At 38.9% G+C, this 21698-nt stretch overlaps 1 protein-coding gene across 4 annotated transcripts in view; it reads right to left on the bottom strand.

Annotated features, from left to right (window-relative positions):
* Window positions 1-1175: 1175 nt before the first annotated feature.
* Window positions 1176-21698, bottom strand: part of mbnl3 (muscleblind-like splicing regulator 3) — a 36256-nt gene continuing 15733 nt past the window's right edge. For 3 of the 4 annotated variants that reach the window (XM_080900313.1, XM_080900314.1, XM_080900315.1), the window contains 6 exons: window positions 18633-18797; window positions 18008-18211; window positions 17675-17914; window positions 15031-15184; window positions 10189-10283; window positions 1176-7790 (listed from right to left, as the gene is read on the bottom strand). In XM_080900313.1, coding sequence (XP_080756439.1) covers window positions 7773-7790; window positions 10189-10283; window positions 15031-15184; window positions 17675-17914; window positions 18008-18211; window positions 18633-18797 — 876 coding nt within the window. In that variant the 3' untranslated portion in view covers window positions 1176-7772. Of the gene's footprint in view, window positions 7794-10188; window positions 10284-15030; window positions 15185-17674; window positions 17915-18007; window positions 18212-18632; window positions 18798-21698 lie in introns of all 4 variants that reach the window. The other variant, XM_080900316.1, reaches the window with a different exon arrangement.

The raw sequence follows: 21698 nt of genomic DNA, 5'->3' as shown, positions 1-21698 counted from the left end.
GATTAAGTTAGTGGTCTGCTAATTCAGATTAATTCTGCATACTGAAGACAGTGACTCTCTACAGTGCAGTTAATTTCAAAACTGCATCATTCATCACACTTTGCACTCTGTTATCTAAGAAACTTTAATTTCATCTGGTTTTTGCCATACTGTCTTTAGTAAGCCATTTTGCATTTTTTATTGTAATGCATAGTCATATTACCTCATTATATTTGAGTTAATTTATTTTTTAGATAATTAAGATAATTGTTTGATCCTGTTTTATTTAATTTTATTGAGCTATAGACTATTTTATTCATTTAAACTATATGTTGTTGGGCAGATCATTAGGTATGCCTTTAAACTCCTCAATCAACACAAATATTTAATCAGCCAATAACATGGCAGCAACTCAGTGTATTGACATGTTGAGTTCAAATTGAGCATCAAAATAGGGAAGAATTGTGATTTAAGGAACTTTGAAAATGGCATGAATGGGATGGTCTGAGTATTTCAGAAACTGTGGATCTAGTGGGATTTTCCCACAAAATCACCGGGTTTACAGAGCATGGTTTTCTGAGGGAAAATGCCTTGTTGATACCTGAGGTCAGAGGAGAATGGTGAGACTATGTCAAGCTGATAAGGGTCAACAGTAATTCGTTACAACCAAGGAGGAAGAGCATCTGTGAACCCAGATGAGCTGCAGCAGCAGAAGTCCACATCAGGTGCCAGTATTGTCAGCTAAGAACAGGAAACTGAGGCCACGATTTGAGGCTACAACATTTCTGAGGAATGTTTCCAGTTCCCAGTACTGGCAAGGTGTACCTAACAAATTGTCCAGTGTGTCTATACCCTATGCTTGAATAAATTTAACCCCATAATATTTTCATCTTGATCCCAATGACCTGATTTCTCTTTTGTGAAAGGTTAAAAGGTCTTTCCTGGGTGCCAAAACACTTTATATACAGATAAGCCCCTGAGATGCATGTGTGTTATTGTAGTCTTAGTTATTAACAGTTGTTGCATAAAGGGGTCCTTTAAGGCCATATATGCACATTTAGGGGCATTACCAGATGTTCAGGGTGTACGTTGTGGTTTGTATACTTCTTTTGCTGTATTTGTATGTCTGCAATGAAAGAGACAAAAAGAAAAAACACACAAGAGGATCACAATGAAGTGTTTTATTTAAGGTCAAACAGAAATTGCAGAACTCATCATAGGCACAGTAACTTACTCATAATTAGCTATACACTGCAAAATATATTGGCATGTAGCACAGCAGCACATACAAGCACCACAAGCAGAAAACAGAATGAAACAAAGAAACAGCAGTCACGTTCAAGTCTGCCCAAGAGTGTCAGAGTTTTTTATGGCTTAGTCCTGAACAGTCTTTGGCCCTCATCATCTTCCACGGGGGTGTCGTTCAGTCGGCGATTGTACCCAATTTAAAAAATAAGTTGTGGACTCAACAGAGGATGTAATTAAATTGATATGATTGGCACACGCTCAGTTCACGTGGCGGTTTTAGTCATTGAGATGTAGAACCTAAAAGTCCAGTTTGCACATTAAAGGCACAATCACAACTAAAATGAATCGTAACAATACAGTGATTTAAAACCCACAGCATGTACTTAAACTGGGACAGCAATGATGAGGGGAGCTGGTGAGTCAGTAGAGACGCTTTGGTGAGTTGTGGGTACACGTCGTTCAGAGACCCGTCCCTGCTCACAAACTCTTTGAAGTCAATATTCAACAGTCAGAGGGCTGTGAACCGATTCTCCAGGATGACTCAGTCAGTTCAACACTAGGAGAAGTGCCATGGCAACAAAATCGCTGGCTTTGGGGGCAAATAAAGAGGATCACATGTTCAAATCAGCAGAACCAGAGTCATGTGAGGATGCTGCTGCTGCTGGGAGAGGAAAATATTGGAAAAGCCGTTTGTTTGCAATTTAGTCTAAAATCCTGAGGAGAATTCAGATTTATTGTTGTTTTGGTTAATGACAAGAAACAGGAGAGTTTAAAAAAATTACAAAATGACAGAGATGAAGGAGAATTTAAATCTCTGTTCCTCTGTGGTCAGATTTAATATCGGCTCCTATTTTGTTTTTTTCCAGCCTGCAGATGGAGCTACTCTGTGCTTTATTTCGGTGCTTTACTGGAGAGAGGAATGTGTCTGCATGTCATCTGCTCAGATTAGGTTCTTACATATGATCCACCTCTCCTGTTTGATGTCAGGGTCGCATATTATTAAACCACAGAGGATCAATCAACTGAAGTGAACTGAAAAAAAATAGCTTTATAAAGCAAATCATTTGTAGTTTACAGCTAGGCAGTGCCATGCTTAGCAAAGAACAGGGCTCTAGCAACAAACAAAAGGGCAGATGTAAGAAAACAATAGACATATCGTTAACAATATATTGATTAGATTTTTTTTAATTGACTCTTTTATCTGTATTTATTCAAAATAAATTTTGAGTATTCTGACATAGTTATGTACATAAGTGCAAACAAGGTGAACATCACACATTCGTATACACCTCAGTGAGGATCGACATCACCCAGCACAGCTGGGCAGTAAGAGACCTCGAGACCACCTTCTTGGCCAAAACCTGAGCCAGATCTCTCGGTCTGTAGGAGGCAAACGGCAAAAACCGCTCGCCTCCACAGAAAAAAAGATCTTCCAGTTAGTCCAAGGGTCTCTTTACCTCCCTGACAGATGTTTGCTCTAAAAGCCAGAGTTCATTCCTATTTCTCAAAAACACCATGTACAAGAAGAAAAAACCTAAATATAAAATGAACGTCAAATAAACAAAACAAAATAAATGGCTGACCTCCCCTAAGGACCTTTGGATATTACAAGGATTAAAGTTTTTTCAATCACGTTGCAACAAGACAAACTAATAATTAGACATTCCCTTTTCGGATAGGTTAGTGCTGTATGTCATCTCAATTATTGTGGAAAAAAAATCACTATTAGGATAATAAAAAGGTAGCCATGTTGTCATTTTGTTGCCATAGCAACAGCAACTATTACCATTAACAATGACTCCATCATTGTGTACAAACGATTTTCATATCATAATGTTTTTCATATTGGTCTACACAAACTATTAACTACATATAAATGATTTTTTTGTTGTCATTATTGTTATTATTATTTTCATGCCGCGTTTTTTTTTTTTTTTTTCAGAAAAAAAAATCTTACATTTATTACATTTTCATACACAGCTGTGACATATGATCAAGGATTAAGGCCCTTTGTTTGTATTCTCAGGACTGAGTTAACTGTGTCCACATGCTGAAGGATCTGATCACAGGACAGCGAAGATCAGAGCTCTGCACACGTTGAACAGTTATGATTCAGGACCGTGTGGGGAAAAAAAATTACAACCAGGCCCAAAGGTAATCAAGTACAAGAGAATGAATGAGGGAACAAAATTAAGAGGTAAAAACATTGTTTGTATTTTTTTTTTCTCATGGTGCTCCACAATCCTCATATTAATACACTCTTGAGCCTTAATAGATACATTTAAATGTATTTAAAAACCTCAAATGCCCTCGAGAGGCACAGTTTATTAATCAAGTATTCTGTTTTTCCAGCTGGACAGTGAAGGCATACTGATGTTAGGGGTAGGGTCACTTAAGGAGGGGATTGGCTGGACGAAGCTAGTCTTTAGAAAAAGGGACCTGTCTGGACATTCTGATCATCAGGTTCATAGAGACAGCTATGAGCCTACATACTGTTTGATCCACCATGCAGATAAAAAGTCAGCTATACTTTAAAAAATACTTTATTCAACTATTTTGGGAGATACACTTATTCACAAGATTTTATATCACTCTTATGTCTGTATAGTAAATATGAAGCTTAAATCAGCTGTATGGGGCACTAGCCTGTTTCCATACAAAGTGGAGCTACACAGATAAATTAACAGGTATTAGGTTATTACAAATAAGGTGTCCTCTAAAAGTATGTAAACTGAAATAGATATTTTAAACCTCAGTTTTAGCATTTTAGGATGAAAGCATTGCATGAGATAAAATACAGACTGGCTTTAGCTTTTATTATGTGCTATTTAATACACAAACAGCACAGAAATAGATAGTTATGCATCTTGATATTTGTAGACCAGTTCAGTAGCGTTTACTTTAGGCTACCTTTTCGCTGTTCAGTCAACATGCTTTCATATGGCTTCTGATGTAGAGGATCTGTGGATTTGTTCTCTGCTCGGTCTGTTTGACCTCAGCACAGCCTCTGATACTGTCGACCATGATACTTTCCTTAGTAGACCTATGGTTTCCATTTGACTAACCTTCTTCTTATTTATCTGCAAGGCTCAGATAAATGCGAGGCTCAATCCTGAGCCAGCTGGCATCATTCAGGGTTTTTCAGAAGTTTCTTATCGTTTCTATGCAGATGACATTTACTTATACGTCTATCATTTTCTATTATATTTTATTGTGATTTTTCACAGTTTTTATTTATTTTACACTATTTTTTGCCAAGCACTTTATAACTTCATTTCTGTGACAAGTGCTTTTATAAATAAACTTTACTTATATACTATATAAGAGCTAAAGCCACCTACTGTTTTGTCTCATTTTTGTGCTTTAATAGCAACTTCAGATGCACAAATTATCCAATGATATCTGTTAACGCACTTATAGAGGGCACTCTATTCTTGTTTAAGTTGGCTTAAGTTATTACAAACATTACACAGTTTGTCCAAAAGCTAACTTTTAGTTATCTAAAAGGTGTAAACACCTTCCATGCAAGACTGCACATTTAATCTTTAAAATGGATATAAAGAGGGCACTCTGTAGTTTTATAGATGTTTTCCTCCTGTAATTATTTCTTCATGGACAGTTTACAATCCATCTGGGTTATATTGCTGGTTGCCTGGCAACCTCACTGTTCACAAGCAGTCACGATGTGTAATGCGGTTGTTTTTGCACAACTGTTTATTAAGGTGTGCTGGCCTTTTCTCTGTGTTAACTAGCAGCTCTTTCCAGCTTAGTATTAGCACAGAAACATAAGAGCAGCTCAGATCTTCTGTCTTTAAAAAAAAGTAAGCAGATATGTGTACTTTTTCTTAAACTGCCACAAATACGCCATTTGGGGCATTTAGGTGGTCAGGAAGGAAAAGCTTTTACACGCCCAAAATGAGGGTTAATCCCAGGATTATACCTGGTGCTGAACTTGCAGCTCTGGCTGGGTGGGTTTTCTGCACAGTTATGTCTCCACAAAGCCTTTCTACACCAAAAGTTAACAGAATCAGGGCTGCAGTACTGGGACAAGGGAAATACATGTGAGAAAAAAGGTAGCATGCTGACTTTCTGCCTAATGAGAATATGCTTTGTTTATAGTGCTTTGGATACTACAGAGGGTAGGGGTAGAAAAACTGACTAGCAATAAATGGTACTGAAATGTACCTGAATTGTGTACATTTGTACTTCAAAGAGTACAGCAGTCTGCTCTACCTTTTCTGACAGTGAAAGATATTTCTAAAAGTAGTCACACCACCCATTAACATTAAATATAAATCTATATAACAATACACATACTTTAATATGTCTTAACACAGTTTCATCATGGTACCTACAGTATGTGACCTCTGAAATAGTCTATATAGAGTGAACCATTACATTTCAGCATGCCTGTCTTTTAGAAGGGCATGTGTAAAGTTTTTGCATTAGATACATTCACGACACATTAACATTATTTAAAATGAATAATGTTCAATGGGAGATGTGTAATATCTGCAGCATTTACATCTAACCAAATATGTGATCCATCGTCTTTTCTGACACACGTATGTATGCACACAACTCTCTGATTTATTTCCTTACATTGACAGTAAGACAGCACAGCTGTCTCAGAGAAGAAACTGATACAAATGTGATTTCATATTATAATAATGTACCAAATAACACATCTGTCTTTGAGCACTGGTCTGGTCTTACAGTGTACTGACAGTTTTGTTTGAGGAGACTTGAAAGAGGCACATTTGAATTTGGATATAAGTGATTTCAGCCCAGTTTCCAAAGCTGTTAAGTTCATTTTTTTGTATACACCTACAAAGCAATTCCTTACACACTTGAAAGTCCCCCCCAATTTTTTTTTCACCATCAGACATCAAGCATGAGAATTGTTCATCCTTTTCTACAACTTGATTCTGGTTATAAGAATATTTAGAGTCTCGTCATTTTTGACAAACAGGACAGCAGTAGAAAGACATGACATTTTAAAGTCAGACAGGACATTTTCAAGTTCGAAGCTTTCTCCCTGCAGAACCATAAAACATAAAAATCTTGTGCCACTTATTTAGTCCAAAAGCCACATTAAACAAACAGCCTTTTGAAATACATCTCTGCATTAGAGAGGGAAACATTTATTTGGAGGATTTATCCAGATATTGCATTAAACGGGCAGTTCCTTGCATATACCGCAGACTTTAGGCACAACAAAAGGAAACCGATCTCGCTTCCATCTTGTGCAATAACTGACATCAGGTGTAAAAGTTTAAGTGGCATTTACAGGCGAGCTGAACACACACAGAATCGGTTTCAAAGAGTGTTCAGGTTTCAAATCACAGAGGAAACAGGATGAACCTTTCCTTTTTTAGTCGTTACACAGTTACCCATCACAAAAGAAACACAATCACTGATCGGAAATCACGATTCAAGAAACTTCACAGCTCAGGTTTATCAGTTTTGATGATTGGAGCTGTCTGGTCTATTACTGGAGAGTACTATACAGAGAGGGGCCCTTACATAGAGAACATAACCTCAGCTGCTTTAAGGCAGTTTATTTAACACATCCTAAAGATATCCCTCATCCCATCTTCTTTATAAGAAGTAATTACATACTAAGTTACTTTCACCCAGTCTACATTTTTCAATAAAACAGGGGGGGCGAATCATTCATTGCATTTAGGAAACTCTAATATACATTTTAAGAGGCATTTGCTGTAACCAGTAGACTTTATCCCAATAGCAGCTACAGGCTAATACACTCTATTTACGTAACTAATTCTTCTTTGAATTATTTTTGGGACACTAAGTCTCCTCTGCAGCTGAGCAGAAAAAATCAAAGGCACAAACAAATGAACAACAACCCCTTACTGACGTATCACCGGGCAAAATGAGACCATGATGACAGACTGAGCGGTACACGTCGTACAACACAAACGTCACATTTGCACTCATCTTGAAACGTAAACGTGACATGATATGAAACACTCTTTCACTTTGACAGCCCGTCATGGTTGGAGACCGGCAGCTGGTCCGTCTGAATTTTCTACAATGAACTTCTCAGAGTTTCTTACTTTGGAACAGTCAAATGTGTTGGGTGGCCTCATGTGATGGCTCCGACCCATAAAGGGCATTTAGTCTTGAATATATATGTGTGTGTGTGTGTGTGTTTATGTGTGTGCACATGTGCTGCACTTTTAAGGTGTGGGCATGTATGGCTGTAAGGACGAGGGAGCTCTATTGCTCGCCCCGATCGAGTCAGTATGCATCAGGGTGGCTGCTTTAAAGCAACGGTAATACGTCCAGGTCTGTATTGCATGAACCATCGCAGCTCTCTTACGTTCACAACATGATATCAGTCGGTGTGCACTGTGGGCGAGGCACATGTTTGCTGCAGTGCTCGGGGTTTATGGGACTTTAACTGGGGTTTCGGGAAAGGCTTACTGAGTTTAGTGCCACAGGAGCTGCCACCAGCAGTTTGGGGACGGGGCAGAAATGGGTTTCCATGGGAATGCACTGGAGCTCCACCGGATCTGAAGTCAGAAGCTCCGAGGGGTCTACTGGAAGAGAGAGAGGGGGGGAAGAGGAGGAGGAGGAGCTGTGAGTTCTTACAGACACAAACATATGCAGGCAAACCTCTGTAGCAGATTATTTTATACTGATATCTGTGCTTAATTATAATGATCTTTTAAAATTATGGGCAAAGCAAATAGTCAAGTTAGCACTGAGGTTGTTTTTATAGATGTTAATGCTGAATGTGTGTTATCACCTCACTTTACACCTTTGCTTGTTTGAATCTTCACGTCAAAAAGAGAGAGGGTTGGGTGTAACATCTCAGGAAGGAAAGTTTACAAAATCTGTGATACCTAGTCGACTAGTTATGCACTCATCCATAGTAGCAGCAGGTTAGTTCAAAATCATGGACTGGTATGATGCTGGTAAACCGAAAGAATGCAAATTTAGTTCATTTCAGGTAAATTCCATTAAAGCTGCATAGTAGAGTCGAGCCACATGTGATTTCATCTTAAATGTGAAACATTTTTTCCTGCTGGTTTTGAAATTAAAAATCCCCATCATGTTTCGTAAAAATCAAAGCAAACGGACTTCTGTTTTAGCTGTAAGTAAACAACAAAAAGCAGCAAACACCACCAGTCAAAGGATTTTAGAGCGCTCTCATTTTTATACATATTAAGGGAAATTACATTGTGTAATATCTCAGTGCACTCTGAGTAAATAATGGTAATGGTTAATCCTTCAGTTTGTGCAAGCTCTTAAATCAAAGTGATGTTTTTATTGCTAAAATATCAAATTTACTGCTTTACAAAAAAACAGAAAGAATTAGTAAAGCACATTATTGTTTTTTGATCGAGATGGTAAATTACAGCTATTTACTAGTTTTGGTGGTTGAATGCTATCTAACGCTTGATTAAGTGTGCTGGCTCAAATTCAGGAATAAAAACGTGAATTCAGTTTGTTGTTTGCCAAATAAATAAAAACATAATTTTTAGTTTTAAGCAAGTTTTTGACAGATTTCTAAAATATTTGTGCTTTTTTTTGGTGTTTTGTCAGGTGGTCTAACAAATTTGTGAAGCACTGTGGCCACTTTCAGTTGTTTCCTTATTCACGAGAGGTCACCACAGCAGGTAGCTTTAATTTGGCAGATTTTCTACTCTGGATCCCCTTCCTGATGCAGCCCCAAAGGGATCTGGATCTCCTCCTGGGATCAAACCGGGACTCCTTCACTTGTTAGGTGGGCTCTGGGCTTTAATTTCAGTGATCACTGGGACATAAAAGAAAACACACATAAAGAATGAAGAGGCAAATTTGATAAAAAAAAACTGCTTAAAATTTTGTGCCAAAATTAAGGTTTAACAAGCATTTTTCATCTTTTTGTGTTGTGGATTTTTTTTGTCACATATCTCTTGTAACGTCTGTGTTGTACCGGTCTTTCCACAGTGGCGCACACATCAATGCACTTGCGGGTTGACCTGTCTGGTTAATCGAAGTTAAACTCTCTGTCCAGTTTGTTTCTTCAGAAATTTCAGGTCTTTGTGCTGCTGTGGGATAAACTGCAGACCCAGATTGCTTCAACTCTGTATTATATTTGATACACAAGTTTTTGTGAGTTTTTGAAATGTCTGCATCGTCAGTGTTGTTTTATTCTCTCTCAAAAACAAAATGTTTTAAGCAATAAAACATACCACATATAGCAAATTGATATTTATTTTCTTTTTTAATTTGTCAGAAGGTTCAATAAACGCTCCAGTTTCAAAAAGAATAAAACATTTCTGGCCATTTTTCACAGTTCAGGATTTTCAGGGCCAACGGTGCATCAGAGGGTGTAGATTGTTCCTGTACAGACCAAGGGTTTCTAGCATTTGAGAAAAGTTGGGACACTTACGGGTGAATTTATTAACTTCCAGAGCTGCAGGAAAGCTGTAGTTCAACCAGTTTTCTTAAACTTAGACTTATTTTTTAATAAATTTACACATTTTTCTTTTCCTTTTTCCTTTGCTGGTGACCTGCTGACCTTCGTACCATTCAAGTTTATTAGAAATTTAAATAATGAGGGTGCCCTAAATCATTTGACTGGTAGGTTGTATCCAAGCAAATTAAGTAACTGTTTGGCTGCAAACATTTATTTTTATATGATATATATTTTTTAACAGAGATGAGAGCTGGCATGCTTTAATGCCAGGCCACATACTGCACACAGTAACGACTGAGACAGACATGATGTGATTCAACACCAAACAAAGACACTCAGATGAAAACAGTTGTCAATTTCAAGATTCCTCTCAAAACGAGTTGTTTTCATTTGCTCGCATCATAAGAAACAGAAACGTGAGGAGAGATGAAATGTGAAGATAACACGTGACACTACGGGCAGACAGTGAAAAGGACTGAGATCCTACAGAGCTAAAATCAAAAGAGGACTGAAATGAAAGAGCAAACCTGATTCGAGGCGGCAGATTCAGCGAAAGGAACATTGGTGACTGGGGTCGAGGCCGACGAAACAGTGGAGGTGGTGGCACCGTGCATCATGGGAACTTTTATTCGGGCGAGTCAGACGAAAGACAGAGGACGAGGATATGGGCGGGGAGGAGGGAAGGGGAGGGGAGGGGAAGGGAGGGGGAACAGGAATGATATGGTTACCATGGCAAAATGTGTAGGATCAAAAGTCATGGCACAAGTCAAGTGATATTGCCAGGATGAATTTGAACAAGTACCAGGACACATGCAAACAAAATCAGAGATAAAAGGAGAAAAAAATACATATTTAAATAGCTGACAGGATACAAAATAAAAAAAAATTAATTGCTCACCAACAAAATGGCAGTTAAACAAACAAAGCAATACACAGTCATACAATCTAATCAGACTGGAGTATCTGATAATTGTATTGAATGGACGGAGCATGTGTATGGAAAGAGCAAATGATCCATAAGAAATACTTTTATTCCTTTCGATTACAATGGAAGAGAAATCCTGAGAATTTAGTGATTTAATGGCAATCATATTTTATCGTTGCTCTGAAGTCCTGAGCTGAAGGTGCTAAAGACTGAAAGTACTGGTCCATTTTTATCCTCATTTGAGTCGCTTTTTATTATTATTATTATTATTACTAACTAAACAAAAGGCACTGGAACAAATCAAAGTTTAGTTGACTACTTGCAAAGACCAACAAGTCTGAAAACAGCACACATCTTGTCTAAGATGTATAATACTATTAAGATTCTCAATTGGTGTGTGTCAGACCAACCAAACTCACATATATGAACATAAGCCTGAAATATGTACACAAAACATGCACTGTGCTATTGTCCATCATCATACACAGCACAGCTGTGGCTCTGCAGCAACATTAGAAAGCATCTCTCACACCCAGAGGCGATAAGGTCATCGTCTCACTGCTCCACAGAAACATATAGTTGATTCATACCTTGAGCTGAAGCTTTTCAGCATAAACAAGAACTGAATTTGTCACATTTAATCTAATATGTTGCTTTTAATTGCACTTTTATCAATGTAACTTTAAAAGGGTTTTTTTATATTGACTTTGTATTGTCTCCAGCATGATCAGTTACTTGATTGTTGTGTTTTCCTTGACCTGTCACCCTGGACAGGATGTGCACTTCTGTAATCTATGGCAGGATGCAGGACAGGATGTGCACTTCTGTAATCTATGGCAGGATGCAGGACAGTGACAACATCCACTTGTGGATTCATTATACAATAGATCGGCACTGTGACACTCAAACTGGTGTTTTCACCCCAGCTTCTTAATTATAGCTCGACTGAGGACTGTGAGGATGTATACACTGGGATTAATGTCGTCATACATGAAGAGTAGGGACACCAAACACTGTTATTGCTTTTATGTTCTATTTGTACATTTAGCAAGTAGGAAGGATATAATGAAATTATGTTTTTTTGGTTGCATTGTGAGAAATGTAGTAGTCAGAAGTTTTCATACACTCATCATTGTGGTCATTTTGGGCTGGTAGCTTCTCTTTGCTCACTCACTGGATTGCCCAACACAGAGCTACACCTGCTTGTTGATGACTGCTAAAAGCATTTGGTTGAGGTGGAATCTGTTAAGGAATATTTAACCAAAATATCAGCGGGTTTGTTATGTGTATATAACTGAGAGTGTCTGTTTACCTGTGTGGATTAGAGCAAATCCCCAATAAATTCAAACTTGTGCAACAAATTCTTGTTTTTTAAAGCCATTAAAGATCTATGCTGTGCAGGTTGAAATATGACCCTTTTTAATTCATTCCATTTCCCCATGCTTCCCTGAGCTTGGCACTACAACATTTTTAGGACATTTAAGGATTGTTAAAAAGGGCATCAAATCGATCTGATATCCAAACCAAAATCTCGATATCTTTACTGCATGTAAAGAAAAAACCCCCAGCTCATTCTGAGGGGATCGTGTGGAAGGCTCTGATTAATTTTTCATGCAACCATACCCATGTATTGACCCATATATTGCACTAAAGTGAGACTACCTCTTCTGCTTAATTTTTTTTTTTATATTTTCAAGTGAGGTAAGCAAAAGCACAAACAAAGTTTCCCACTGTTATAGAAATGCAGTCTGCTTTAGGCTGGAAACTAAAGTGGACAAAATTCAGCAAAAGAAATCCCCAAAAACAAAACCAGAGAGGGACTCGGACCATCCTGAAAAAGTATTTTACTGCAATTTATAACAGCAAAGACACATGAAAATATTTTGCTTCTTTTTTTCTTTTATGTCAAAATTATTCTCCAAATGTATTAAATTTACGTCCTAATATCAGTATGTAGCACTGGGAAATGTAATAAAGGTGGAACTGAAGTTAGGAAACACACACACGCAGACGTATGCATGACTAAACATCTTCTGCAACTTTTTGTGATTCTAATCTACCAGATTTTTAGTTCAGATGGACTGACCGAGTGAATCGTGTATCTGTGCTTCTCATCACTGTTGGTATCCCTAAACTATCTGAATAGAAACCCTGCATCAGTCTGCTGCTGTTCCACGGTTATGTAATCCTGAACAGCATTGACCTCAGACATAGTCTAATCCTCCATGGTTAAACTACAATATTCTGATATTTCTGACATCAGTTTAGTGAACATTTGTTTCGTGCATTTAAAAGAAAATCTGTAAAACCTTCCTCTAAACCAGCTGGCACTTCACTTCAGCCCTGAAGTGAGCTTCTGGAAGCTCTAAGGAGGGTGGTGCAGGTGGGGTCCTTGTGTGGTGAGCAAAAAAAGGAGGTCCCTTAATCTGTGAGTACAGACACTGACAGGAAGCTGATGAGGTTTTTTTCCACTCCCTGCTTTCCCAGCAGTCTGAGCTACCGGAGCTGGCACAGTTCATGTAAATCCAAATGCTTAAATGATTAAACACTTGCACTTAAGACTTGTTTGTTAAACTGGATGGAGAAAATCAGTGTTCGACTTCAGCAACGGAGAATAGTCGGTTCTCATTGTCAGGTCATCCAGTAGTTTGGTTTTGATTAAATAACGCATAGTCCATGAACTATGCTGCAAATAGAAAGTCATCGTCCATGTAACACTTCCAGGTTTAGGTCTGTCTGCTTTTGAAATTTCATTCCCCTAAAGGAAAACCGTTTCACATAAAACACAAGAAGCGTGAACTTGAATCCCTGCTAATCAATTCTACTGCACATGTACGAACTACACAATTTATAGTTAACTGGGCGAAACATGGTCACCTGTATGGTCGTGCAGGCCTCTGATTAACACACCAATCCTACGGCTGGTCACATTTTGTACAAACACGTACATAAAACAAGAAACAGATGACAGCGAAAGTTAAGACGAGAGAGCAGACAAAGGTGTGCCCACAGGTTCAGGTTAGAGCAGGTAGCACAAGCAAGCAGCATGGAGTTAGTGCACAATGTGTACCGGCGCACAAAAACACACTGATGCAAGCTGCTGGTAAAGTAAAAGTGCAAACACCTCAAATCTCTAAATGCTGTAGTGAAGAAAATGGCATTCAAGTATCGAGGAATAAAAACTGCATGCCAAGTGTGTATGTGCACATGTACTATCCTATTGGTCAAACGTCTAGGTTTTGCTATGCTTCCCTGTTTAGTTGGTGATAGTAGCTTTGTCGTCTCAGTTTAATTGTAATTAAAAACCTTTATTTTAGTGCCAAATTTGCTTCCTTGGTGCAGACACTTTTATTTTTACTTCCCCGCATTCCCTCCAGACTTCCTGGAGAACGTAACAATCAGCAGTCAAGCTGAAGGTGATTATCAACTCCACCAGTAAACCCGGGGTGTCCTCAATCTATCTTGGAGCCGGTTCACATGAAAGAGGTGGTGTTGGCAGCATCTGACCAATCACAAACATGGCAGCAGAACAGCTGATTTTACAAAGGAAGACAAAGCTACAAAAGACTGGAAAAAATGCTACAATAGAAAATGTTTAGGTTAACTGACTTGTCATTATCAAAGCTCAATCATTAAGGCTCAATAGGATCTGACATATTCAGAAATCTGCACAAGACACTTGTAACCTTATTCTTTGAGCTGCAGCCCCGGCTGTGTAAAACCGTCTGAGAGCAAGGACAGAACAATTAAAAAACTGAATTGAAACCAGTAGGTGTGCAGATTTTATGAACAGTCAGTAATAACGAGTATTAAGTGTTCAGTTTTAGGATCAGACATGATTTTAAGCCTTGCAGAACAAATGAAAATAAATAAAATGGCTTTAAAACTGCTTGCTAGATAAAAATGAGCATTAACGTTGCTCTTAAGGATCTATATTTCTCTAAAGCACGACCTTCTCCTACCTGGATATTAAGGTCCACCTGTTTTTCCAGGACTGATGATGGCATTTTCCTGAGAATTGGTTAGTGACTAGGCGGTTGTTTCCTACGTGCAGGTTAGGTTTGCAGCTTTAGCTGCCATAGTGACTAATGAACCACCTTTGTGACTCAAAACTCTAAGTTAAACCTGAACCTTGCTAAAAACCTAATCCGGCTTTGTGGTTTAGGCCTTTAATGTGTTTGTCTCTTTAAGCTGTGTCCTCTGACTCTATGGCCTCATCACAAGCCAAGCAAGAGTGAATCCGAATCAAGCAACACAACAGACAGTGGAACAGAAGAGAAGCGTCACACAGCACAGAAGCCCTGAACAGACACAGCAACTTCTTCGTCCTACAGTTCTCCACCTTTGTGTTTGTGTGCACAGGCCACTTCTTGGATTCAAGGTTTGAGGGTGTATGAATTCAAGGGACCTCCTACTGGTGTTGCTAAGGTTTCCAGAGACTCACCAGTGGGGATAAAGGCTGGTTGCTGGAGCTGCATGTTAGCCAGGGCTTGCTGGTAGTGGAACATGCTGGGATTGAAGACGGTGGCAGCAGCTCCGTTGCTCTTCTCTAAGACAGGCCTCTTTGGTAGCGGCTGCATGGCCCCCGGGGGCAGACCCTGGCCATGAAGAGAAGGATATGAATGAAAGCAGTGGTTATCTTTCAACACAGGTAGTGATGGGTGTACAGAAAACACTCTCCCTGGAACAAAAAAACAAAAGTAGATTAATCTGGTGTCATCTCAGGGTGAATATAAACTTTACCATTAAGATTACATGGATGCTTTTTACCACCACAAGAGGGCACTGCAGTATCTAAGATTAACTGAAGTGATGTAAGGACAGCCCAGAGGTCAGGCCAAGAGCAAAATGGGGCTTCTATCATTTCATCTTCTAATGGGGCCGGTGCTGAACCATCAAAATGCTATGGAAGATAACCAGGATATATAGGTATAAAACCTTAACACACAGGCCATTAATGTGGGATGTGGCTGAAGCAGGAGTATGTTTGAATGACCCCACCTGATCTACAGAAGTAACACAGCAGCAATCCCCTTCTTTACTGAAGTTAAAACAATGTTACAAGCTAAAACCAAAACCAAATTACCTAGAAATGATCTTTCTAAGTTCTTTCACTTTAATGATTTGTATCTTCTTTCAGTAACTATAGATTACTCACATCGATGGCGTTAGTCATTACAGGCAGCTTCACTCAAAATAGTGAACGATACGATAGAAGCAGTTAATGTGCTAAAAAACAAACCGTTTAGACCAGATCATCCTATCTGAAGCAGGATATTATGATCTTACATTGTATCATTGAACAATATAGCACTGGAAAGGAAAATCTGCTGCTGGTAATACAGCCTGGACTTGACGTGACATGAATTGTCCTGTTTTTTACTGCAACTTGGACACTAATTTCAGTGATAAGTGTTTTGTGTGTGGAGCACATATGCTGTCAAGAATCTTTGGCAGGGAAGCTTTAGAAGAAGCAGCAACTGTTGTACTCAAATAATCTTCAAGAACCTGATAAACTGAAAATTGTAGCTTCAGGAACACAAATCAAGAGAATAACATAGAATAACAAACTATTTTGTGAAATGCTGTTAAACAGCAGATACAGTTGGGTCTATAATTTGTAGTTTTGTATAAACAACTACAGTCGATTTTAAATCAAACAATCGAGATGTGATTGAAGATCAGATACCATCCATCCATTTTATACTGCTTATCTGGGTTCACGTCACGGGGGTAGGAGTCTAAACAGACAAACCTGGACTTCCATTACCCTAGGCAACACTTCCAGCTCATCCAGGGGGACACTAAGTCTTTCCCAAGCCAGCCGAGATATGTAATATCTCCAGCGGGTCCTCGGTCTGCCCCGGGCCTCCTTCTGGTAGGACATTAAATCATTCAAAAGGAGGCATCCTAGTCAGATACCCAAACCTCCTCAACTGACTCCTTTCGAGGTGGAGGAGCAACACTTCTACTCTGAGATCATCTCGAATGACTCAGCTCTTTATCTTATCTCTAAAGGAGAGCCCAGTCATCCTTCAAAAGGAAACTCATTTCCGACACTTGTATCTCTGACCTCATTCGTCTAGTCCCTACCCAGAGCTCGTGACCATAGGTGACCACAGGTGAGTGCAGGAACATAGACAGACCGGTAAATCCACAGCTACGTTTTTATGCTCAGTTCTCTCGACCACAACAGATTGGTACCAATCCAGCCCAGTCATCAGCAGGTGAGGCCTGTTTCCTTGTTACTTCATAAAAAACTTCACTTTAATTTTAAATATAAGACCCAAAGAGACGTAGAAAAAAACTGGAAAAATCAACAACCTGATCCATTCTTAAAAAGAAGGAATACAGTGGCCAGCTCAGCAACACCAAATGATAACAGAACGATTTCCACGATTAAGAAAAATAGCTTCCCAACATTTAACAAAGTCATGAACTTGAGAGAATGCAAACCACTGGTTACACTAAAGAACAAAAAGGCCCAAAAAAGTCTGCAAAGTTCTAGAAGTTTTATTTTGTGGGGGGAATAGATAAAGCTGCCAGGAGCAGAGGTAGTGAATGTGGATGAGTTTAAATACCTGGGGTCAACCATCCCAAGCAGCAAACAAAAGATGTGAAGAAGAGAGTGCAGGCAGAGTGGAGTGGGTGGAGATGAGTGTCAGGGTGATTTGTGGCAGCAACAGTGAAAAGGGAGGTTTACGAGATGATAGTGAGACCGGATATGATCTTTGGTTTGGAGACGATGGCACTGACAAAAAGACAGGAGGCCAGCATGGAGGTGGCAAAGCTGAAAACTGTAATTCTCAAAGAGCTGATGCAATTTTTTTGTAAAACCCCTAGAAATGAAAGCTGAAAGTCCAAACTTCAATTACATCTTGATTCAACCCAGCAGTGCTATTAATTAAACAGAGCAACAAAACAAAAACTGTATCCGTGTCCAACAAATTATGGATTTAGCTGTATGGCAGAGGTTGGCTTGCTTTACAGTTGGCTTACACGCATGTTTTTCTTCTGAAAAACATGAGAATATTTTAATGCTTATTTTTGTTAAAAAGTACAGAGACACAGTGTCGAGGACGACTCACCAAGCCTGAGGACGGGGTGTTTTGACCGGCTTGGTGCTGTGCAGCCTTGATTCTGGCCTGCAGGTGAGCTGGAGGGTGGAAGTACTTGCACTTGTCTCGGCTGCAGCGGCCTTTAATATAGTCCATGCAGACAATGACCGAGTTCTCGTTGCAGTCCACCATGCCCGCCTCCAGGGGGTGAGCGTAGCGGCAGTCGTTCTCACCTCGCGTGCAGTTCCCGCGCTGGAATTCTCTGCAAACCTGGCGGGGCAGGTGGGAGCACCGATCAACAATCACCTTTCAGCGTTTTTCCACAAAACATAGAAACACAACAACTGCACGCTGGCTGCATACCTCCAGCTTGTCTGTGCGCACATGTTTTTGTGCGGAGGTGCCATTTCCCATGGCTGCCAGACCGGTAGGACTCCCGGGGACGAGCAGGGGAGTGCTGGGCAGCAGCTCAGGCATCAAACCCATCGCTGGGCCCATGTGGCTCAGATATGGACTGAATGCCATGCTGGGACTCGTTGCCAGAGAGGGTGTCACTGGGAATGTTGTCTGAAAGAAAGAGAACAAGAAAGAGACAATTTATGGCAGAGCTTTCAATAGGAGGCTTGAAGTGCTTGACTGCCAGCACTGCTTTTTACAGGAATAAGAACAATGCAGCTGCCTAAACAACTTCTACAAGCATGAAAAAAAAGCTGAGCAGGCAGAATACATAAAAGACTTTCAATGTCACTTGAGATTCTGCAAATTTTTCCTTGTACAGTAAGAAACTTTGGCTTTCAAACACTTTTTAAAAACAAAAAGGCTCTTTTTATTCCCTCTTTCATGTATGTAAGAGGACAGAAATAACCAGCATTGATAGAGTGAAATATTATTCTACTCCTTGTTGTCTGTTTAGCGCACATCTTGCACACGGCACGGTGTTTTGTTGACTGCATTACTGTAGAGTCATAGTTTAGGATGGGCTGCTCACTATGGGCTGCAGTTGTGTTCCAGGCAGCATGAACTGCATCTGCTGAGCCAACATGGCTGCCGCGGCCTTCTGCTGGATCAGGTTGTTCCTCCCATTGATTTCCAGCTGGGTTTTCAGGTGCGGAGGTGGGTGCAGGTATTTGCAGTTCTCGCGTGTGCAACGCCCCTGAAGAGGAGAGCGGAGACAGGAAGGATGAGCATAGAAGCTTTAAGCAGGCAACAAAAACTCACTCTCACTCAAAAAATAATTAAATAAATAAAAATCACCTCTTATCAGAGCAACCGATTCAAGTTTAGCAGAGGAGTCATCCATATAATCAAGTGTAATTTGTTACACTAAACATCAAGGATCTAGTGTGCTTTCAGAGGAGTCCTAATGACTATGCCTTATAAATTTTGGTGAATAAAGTACTAATGAAGCCCCAGAAGAGCTTCTGCTGCATAATTCATGAGAAAAATGCAACTGCTTTGTAAAAGAGTTCTGACGAATATTCAAAGGTGTTTTTTTTTTAAATTTCTCAGGATATAATCATTTCATTTTGTCATTAAGTCATTTTTTGAGGCAATGTGAAACGACAGGTGTTGTATTTGAGCCAGCTTTGGATTTTTCCACAGCAGAAAAATAAACTAAAGTGACAAGCGATAAAGCTGGAGGCTGATAACACATGCTTAACTCTCACCGTCCTCTATGATAGAGTCAGTATCTCCATCGGGAAGATATCAGCTCAAAAATAAAATAAAATAACCTATTTTCTGAAATAAGGGAAAAACATTGCAGTGCATGAGTGAAAAAGCAAAAGCAGTCATTACTGGAAAAAATAAACTCACAAGCCAAATTTGTACATTTTGACATAACAGAGGGAAAGAGATATGAGTCCCCCGGGGGTTGTGCCAGGAAGGGTATCCGGCGTAAAAATCTGCCAAATCAAACATGTGGAGCTACCTGCTGTGGTGAGCTCTTGTGACAAGGAAGCAGCCGAGAGTGGCTTTGATATAACAGATGAATTGATACAGAACAGCATCAGCCAAAAAAAAAGCTGGTCTGCAAAGAATCATGATATCTTCAAGAAGCATTTCAACTATGAGTTAACTGTACATAGGCCTATAATTCATATATGCAGACTAGATTTATAAAGTAAAGTTGGGAACCAGTCCTTACTAATTATTAATTTCTGTTTGTGATTTTTCTTTTCTTTCTAATAATATATTAAAAAAATGTTTAAAAAAAGAAAAATCATAGATACGATAATCTACTGAACACAGAGATACATCCATCAGTACGTGAGCTTATGTAATAAGCATCTTTATTTGTAACTGATTTCCTATTCTTGAATTCTAGCCTTGGTTAAGAAAATAGCTGCAAAATTTGCTGGGTGAGTTTATTGAACGTCACCTGGACGTTCACGTTGGGGTTTCTAGCAATGTAGGTCTGTAGAGAAGAGAGAGTTGTTTTATATCAGTCTTTTAGTAATAAGAACAAAGGGAAGTGAAAATACCATTTTTAAAGTGAGAGAAATGAAAAAATTCTTTCAAGGTAACAATGTTTCCAGCGATGTTGTGAACCATGTTATTGTAAATCAACCACGAACTGCCAGTCAAAAAGAACACTGTGTATAGATTTAAACCAAGTACACCTGACCACAGCACCTGAAAAGGCACAAACCTACCAGGGACAGAAACTGTTACCGGGAGGGTTGCTTTTGCCAAGCCTGTGCCATCACCAGAAGCAGTGTAGGTTACAAAAGCAAAGATCAGCCAGCACATAAAGAAAAAGCAGCCTGTTTTCCTGTGCAGAATCACCATCCAGTACTCTTTGCACTGGTTTTCACTGAAACTGCTGCAGTGGTACTTTAACAGATTGCTTTGTATAAGGAGTAAATAAGTCAAATAATGCATTGCTTTAAAACAAGCATTTACAATTGATAAGCTGATCTGAATGATCTAAAATCTGACAAGCACTTTGATTGATCTTCTTCATCTAAGTTGATTTAGCTTTAAGTAAACTTAAAAAGGCTTTATATTGGGTTAATTCTAATTCTATTTATTTAATTAAAATGCAGTTTAACGTAGTTCCACTACGGCACATGAAACCAATGTGCTGCACGATGGGTTTATAACTGTTGCTAATTCACGACCCTTGTCCCTTGTTGGGCTTTTACATTCACATTTTACAACATTCATAACATAAATCAACATATATAAAACCACAATAAACTATAAATACATAGTGTAAAATATAGTGTAGAAAAACAAAGAATTAATATAATTTCCAAAAGTATTAATAATTATAAAATTATAATATAGTTATTTAAAATGACTACAGCTCTGATTTACCACTAATCCACTCTTGACCTTTATGTTAAACATTATATATCTGTAAATGTGCTTCACACATTATAATCTTTTATGCTAATTGTCCAAATTTAGATGCGCAATGTGGTATTGCTTGTGATGCCTCTAGAAAGAATCTTTGAAGTCAGTCATTAAGGAAACATAAATGAATGAAACTCAATTCATTTCTTTACAATACTACAATGATGTCACAACTGGCTTTTTATCCATAATTTTCAGAGTGTGATTGGATATTTTCACAACTTTTCTTCTTTAATGTGCCATTTCTAATCAACAGAAATGAAAATTTCAGGGGCTTTATATTAAAACAAACATTTCCAAATATCACACAGCTCTGCATTATCATGGAATAGAAATTAAAAGATTATTAAATTGGATAAACATCGCAGGACACCGAAATGCCAGCTCCAGTTCTTTTTTTTAAAATCTGATCATCTAATGAGACTACAACTCAGCTGGTTCTAGCTACACTCTGTAATCAATGCCATGGATTTACAGATGCAACTGAGGATAATCTCATTACTGCACAATACGTGGATATTTTGAATTTATCATCTCAGAAAACTGGGAAAAATTAAAGTCATAAATTACCAGCGAATCTTATCCTGCATCAGCAGCTGTGGCCAAAACCCGTTTTGATCAGAAGTCATTCTTCATGCTCCTTTTTACTTGTCATTTCTGGCTTTTTGACAAACTCTAAATCAGATTTGGATCC

This window comes from Rhamphochromis sp. 'chilingali' (assembly GCF_963969265.1).
Source record: "Rhamphochromis sp. 'chilingali' genome assembly, chromosome: 13".
Lineage (NCBI taxonomy): Eukaryota > Metazoa > Chordata > Actinopteri > Cichliformes > Cichlidae > Rhamphochromis > Rhamphochromis sp. 'chilingali'.
The sequence above is the reverse complement of the archived record's forward strand: the minus strand, read 5'-3'. Positions and strand labels throughout refer to the sequence as shown.